We start from the raw sequence: 6,232 nt of genomic DNA on the forward strand, positions 1-6,232 counted from the left end.
TCTAGCTATTCTTGGTTAGTATATTCTGCTATTGACAATGGAGCGTACTGTAAATTTTGCGTAGCTTTTTCCAAATACTCTGGAGGGATTAACAATCAGTCACTAGGCTCGTTGGTCATAAAAAAAATATGATAATTGGAGACATGCGTTAGAGTATTTTAAAAATCACTCAAATCTCGAATATCACAAAAAATGTGTGTTGGATGCAGATAGATTTTTAAACATGGTGAAAAATCCTGCTTTATCGATTGATAAACAAATTGACATTGGAAAAGCTAGAGAAGAAATGAAAAATCGTAAAAATATAGTTCCTATAATCGAAGCAATTATTTTGTGTGGCCGTCAAAATTTAGAGCTTAGAGGTCATCGAGATTCAGGAAAAATTTTAACATGTTCAGATTCCAAAATAAACAATGAAGGCAATTTTAGAGAAAATCTTCGATACAGGGCTCAAGGTGATAATGATTTGAAATCATATTTAAAAGATCCTGGAACAATCAAATATACTAGTGCTACAAGTCAGACCGCAATTATTGAAGCGTGCAATAAGGTATTGCTTGATAAAATAGTTTCAAGGGTTAATGCATCAAAATTCTTTTCTATTTTAGCAGACGAAACAGCAAACGTGTCGGGGGTAGAACAAGTGTCTCTATGTGTAAGGTATGTTGAAATAAACCATCTTGAACTCCGCGAAGAATTTTTACAATTTGTGCCAACATTTGACGTGACGGGAAAGGGATTGGCAAAACTAATTATTGATAATCTTCAAAAATATGGCATAGATACTAAGTACTTAAGAGGTCAAGGATATGATGGAGCAGCATCCATGTCAGATTAATTAAATGGAGTTCAAGCACACATAAAAAAAATACACCCATTGGCAATGTACGTACATTGCTCAGCACATTCATTAAACCTGGCAGTTTCTAAATCGTGTAGTGCAGCAGAATTAAGAGATTGCTTATCAACTTTTGGTAAAGTCCGTGACTTTTTCATTTATCCAAAAAGAAAATCTGTTTTACATCATCAAATTGAAAGTTCTTCCGAGATATCATCAAAAAAAAACATTAAAAAGAAGTTGCGAAACAAGATGGATCGAAAGATTTCATGCAGTTAATGATTTTATAGAGCTTTATAATCACGTTATTGAATCATTAGAAATAATATCTGAATGGGTTGATAGTGAAACATCGGGTAAAGCAAGTACTCTTAGAAACGCTGTATTAAATTTAGAATTTTTGGTATCTCTGTTCGTGTTAAATAAAGGATTTAATATAGGATTACCTCTATCAAAATTATTACAAAATCCAAATATTGACTTAAAAGTAGCAGTAATACTAGCCAATGATATTAAACAGGAGTTACAAGATCTCAGAAAAAATGCTGAAGAACTTTTTAAAGATTTATTTGGACAAGTAAAAATATTAGCTGAAAGTTTTGATATTGAAATTAAAATGCCTAGACTTTCAAACAGACAAATTCATAGGAATAACGTTCCAGCAAGTTCACCAGAGCAAATTTACAGAGCATCAATATGTATTCCTTATTTGGACAAATTTATTAGTGAGTTAGACAATAGGTTCATAAACCATCAAGTAACTTTGTCGAATTTTGACTCTTTGTTTCAAGAAAACGGTCACCTCAAAGACTTTAAGATTCTTTCAGATAAATATATTGAAGATTTACAGGAAAACGGATCTTCTAACATAATATTTGAATCAGAATATAAGTTATGGCAAAGAAAACTTATGCAAACAAATCAAAAACCAAAAAATGCTTTGGAGGCTTTAACTTTATGTAACATATCTATTTACCCAAACATTTTTAAACTTCTTCAAATTTTGGCTACACTTCCGGTCTCTTCTTCGTCAAATGAGAGAACTTTTTCAAACTTGAAGAGGATAAAAACTTCTCTTAGAAATTCTATTTCAGAGATACCTATTTATTTATTTATTTATAAAGTATTAGTATAAATAATTAGATAACAGTATAATAATTATCTTTATTTTTTTTTTATTTTAGGGAAGACTAAACGGGTTAGCTATGTTATCTATAAATTCAAAAGATAAAATTACACCAATAGAGGTAATTGAAGAACTGGCGAAAAATAAAACACGTTTACCTTTTTCAATTTAAAATTTAAAATGAAGAAACATGTAAAGTTAAAGATGACATTGTATTTAAATTATTTTATTATTTTATTTGACAAATTAACTGATATTCTAATTGATGTAATTATCCTGAAAATTAATTTTACTAAAATTGTGACATTTTTTCAGTTTTAAAATTATATTGTTTGTATTCATTCTATCTCTTGTTATTTCTTGTTTCAAAGTAAGATGAAACAAATAAGCTTTATCATACGACTTTTTTAAATTTTAAACTCCCCCCCCCCCAAAAAAAAAAAAAAAAATTAGTGAAAATACGCCACTGATATCAGTACGATTATTAATTCAAGATTCGTGATATGAGTCTGCAATTTTATAATATGAATAAGACTACACGTGTAAAACCTATTAATCGTACGAAAATCATTAGCAAGATTACAACTCCGAACTTTGATAAATCTAAAAAAACTTTAACAGTGGAGAATTAAGCTTTCCTACATTCGTTAAACGCTATTTAATATGGACGATATGTATTTAGATGTAACGGCCGGGTACGTCGATGATTGTAAGATAACACAGATTGATTATCATTCGTTTTTACCTTATTCTACGTCCGCCCTCTCTAATAACGATAAAGTACGTATTGCTTTACATAACTCAGAGTCTTATACTCTACCGTGTGAAAGTTATATATACATCGAGGGAGCAATAACCAAACCTGCAGAAATAACCGACGACATTCAATTTATAAACAACGGTCTAGCATTTCTTTTCTCCGAAATGAAATATGAGATAAATGGTATTCAAATTCAAAAACAGTTACGTATACAGGTGGTATAACAGACGGTGCTACGGGTTAATGCAGATGAGTTTGAATGCACACCACTATCAACCCATAACCTACCACTACCTACTGAAAATTAGTAACGTATTCCACTACCTGTTCCAACACCGAGTTATCAATACGCTTATCATATTATTGTACATTCGCCATATTATTGTACTCGCTATATATTAACGTATATGAATCATATATTCGAACAGCAGTTACATTATATAATCAACAACATGCAAATTATATCAAAGTATCGACATGCATCAACATGTCTGTATTGTCTATTGTTATTAACACTATTATCGTTCCTCCTACCCCTAATATTGATCCAATTCGACAGGCACTTGAATCTGCAAGAGCCGACATTCATTTAGTCTGTTCCAGTCTTACACATATATAATACTCTCCGTTTTTCCCGCAATTTTTCTTTCGTCGTTTATTATTATTTTAATAACAAGTGATTTAATATGGCTGCCCAATCGAAGACAACGCAGCGTTATATGTGAAGAAGAAAACTTACTTATGTACCGCCATCACCTTCCAGCCGAATCATCGAATCCACCAGCTATACACTAGACTCGCAGCCTATAAGTTTATACATGCATATCGGCTGACCCGAGTGAAAATTCAAAGTTGTTATTCATGTATTATCTTCTTCGCGGCACGTACTTATTACAACAGACTTTATGAAAAATATTCTCGCGGTACATATCTTACCGTTCATATTAGACACACCATGCGCATAAGCGGAGTATTGCTTTATGAAGAAGACATTGCGAAATAAAACTATCGAGTATGGTGTATACTGGTGAAAATATGTTGGTAATCGAAGCGAAAAATCGAGAAGGATGTAGAGTACTACTGAATCGACAGACCTTACATCTTCAGTATCTTGAATGTTCAATTTTCGAGAGCATTGTGTGAAAAAGAAGTATTCACCGCTCCGTTAGTTATAAACAATATGAAGAGATTTGTGTGTACCTAGATGTCGGATATTTGTAGGTATCGGATATTACAACTGGCCGCCGATCTGTTATCGGCGGTCATTACGGTCGATATCGATCGATCGTTCGCGAATATTCGATACTCCCGCCCTGCCGGTTCCATATCTGCCACTGCCTGCCGTCTCATCACAACAAAGCCGTTGAAGTAGTCTCCGTCGGTCCGTCGCAAGGTACAACGGCATCGACCTGCGAAGTCCGGGTATCACTCGGCAAGTACGGCCGACGCGTTCTATTGTAGTGCTGTTAAGTCGTCGGGTGTGTTTTTTCGCCGCGTGCTTTGCGTGCCTTTGGACCACGTGGACGACCCGTCGCTTGTGTTTGGAACGCAGAAAATCTGACGGATTATTATTATTGCTGATTACCGCTGCCCTGATTGTTATTGTGGGCTGCTGATGCCACGAAGAGCTGTCGCCGTTCCAGCATAGACCGGAAAGTGACGCGAGTGGAAGTTATCCTCGCCGCCCTGCTTCGTTACGGCATCGTAGTCATCAGGTTCCTTTTTTTTGATATATATACTTATTAACAGGTATTGGCTATATTGTATTGTTTGGATTGTCAGGGTCTTGGGCGCCCACCCATTTATATTTACATAATTATTTCTATTATCATTTATTGTCATTATATCATATTTTGTGTATTTATTTATATATTAATTACCATTACATCATATAAGGTTTCACATCTCATGACCTACGTTTCGGTGCCTAGAATTTCATTCTGAGTCAACCATAGTAGGTCAGTTAGAATTATCGTAGTAATTCATGAGTGTAGGCGAATCGGTCGACTTCCTCTGGTCGGCAGTAAGGGTTCGTGCCACACTAGACAAGAAATGTACTCATATAAAAAATATGGACGGAGATGATGTTTTCATTAAGAACATACAAGACGACTCGTTCACAACCATCCAAATTTCACCAATCAAATACAGATATCGCAGCTGAACAATAGTCTGAAACTTTGTTAAATCAGAGGGCGAACAACCTGCATGAGGTAATTAAAATATATTGCCTTAAACAAAATATTAAATATTTTTATTATTTTAGATGTTTAGAAACGACGACTATTCACCATTACCACCACCACCTGACAGTCCTCCACATCCCTATCACCCGTCATCACGTTTTCATTATGTTGTGAGAACATGCGATGGAAAATGACGGCCGACATATTTCACAAGTGCGTCATTAGCGGCATCAGAATTTTCCGATTTTCAGCTGTATCGAAAACGCCTTACATCAAAACGTAAACTCTTAAAATAATAAGTATATATATTATAAAATAATTTTATAATTGTGAATAAATAATGTTGTTTGAAATAAAAACACAGATATTTAAAAACTATTTTATTTATTAATATTAAGACTATCAAATATATATTTAGCAGGTTCTTACTTCATTAAATGGATATTATAAGTTATAATAATCGTAATATTAAACAATATGTTGAAGTGGAAGCTGAAACGCATCGGTGGCTTTAAATTCATCCTAAGATCGATAGTGTAGATGTCTTAACTTATCGTCCTGGTTCACCATATCATAACATATTATTGGAAAATTTTGAAATCTGAACGTTTCAATAGAGGTGTTACATCATCGCGCTCCATAGTATGATTTTGGAACTTATACTGGTATAATGTACACAAATTTTATTTTTGCAAAGTCGCATTGAAAAATCTTCATAGGAAAACACTTCACCGTAACTTTAAATATACCTTCGTTTTAATCTTACAGATCAAAGTTCGACATTGCTTAGTGAGTTATTTTACTGTCGGTCTGAAATCGATTATGACATATCTAGGTTTTCTAATTTATGACGTCTTACTTTCCACGAGGTGTTTTATTTTGAGGTAGAAACGGATATTCACGATCCTGACATAAACGCGCATGTTAAGCGGTTTTGATTGTTTATTACTTTCAACAATCTAATTTTTCTTTCACCGACTTTTATGTTAGTATCCGCCATAATATTTTTGTTAGCCATTAAAGTGTCTTATGTTTAGGTGCAAGTCTGCAACAACTTCATTATTTTATACTACTAATAGCATTTATATCATTGTGAAGCCTATTTAATATAGTTGTTGTTGCAGTTTATTAAATAGTTTATAATCTTCACAAAACCTGAACAAATCTTTTAAGATTACTATAACGTTAAACATATTACCATCAATAAATCTTTATTATCCATTGCTAGTGTCACTAACCAAGCAGCGTTATGGCGTGATGTTATTTGATTTATTGTAAGAGACAATAGCCTTTTAATGTGGTCGATATGTCTGATTAACGAG

General features: G+C 33.4%; 2 protein-coding genes across 2 annotated transcripts; both read left to right on the forward strand.

The window, feature by feature from the left end:
• Positions 1-223: 223 nt before the first annotated feature.
• LOC112597274 (zinc finger MYM-type protein 1-like) lies at positions 224-838 on the forward strand. Its single transcript, XM_025343245.1, has one exon. It carries the CDS (start codon positions 224-226, stop codon positions 836-838), a length of 615 nt encoding a protein of 204 aa, XP_025199030.1.
• A 616-nt stretch (positions 839-1,454) lies between these two features.
• On the forward strand, positions 1,455-2,136 carry LOC112597273 (52 kDa repressor of the inhibitor of the protein kinase-like). Its single transcript, XM_025343244.1, has 2 exons — positions 1,455-1,961; positions 2,023-2,136. The coding sequence occupies exons 1-2, from the start codon at positions 1,455-1,457 to the stop codon at positions 2,134-2,136; spliced, it is 621 nt and encodes a 206-aa protein (XP_025199029.1).
• Positions 2,137-6,232: the final 4,096 nt, after the last annotated feature.

This window comes from Melanaphis sacchari, unplaced genomic scaffold, assembly GCF_002803265.2.
Source record: "Melanaphis sacchari strain LSU unplaced genomic scaffold, SCAv2.0 Contig403_pilon_pilon, whole genome shotgun sequence".
NCBI classification, from domain to species: Eukaryota; Metazoa; Arthropoda; class Insecta; order Hemiptera; family Aphididae; genus Melanaphis; species Melanaphis sacchari.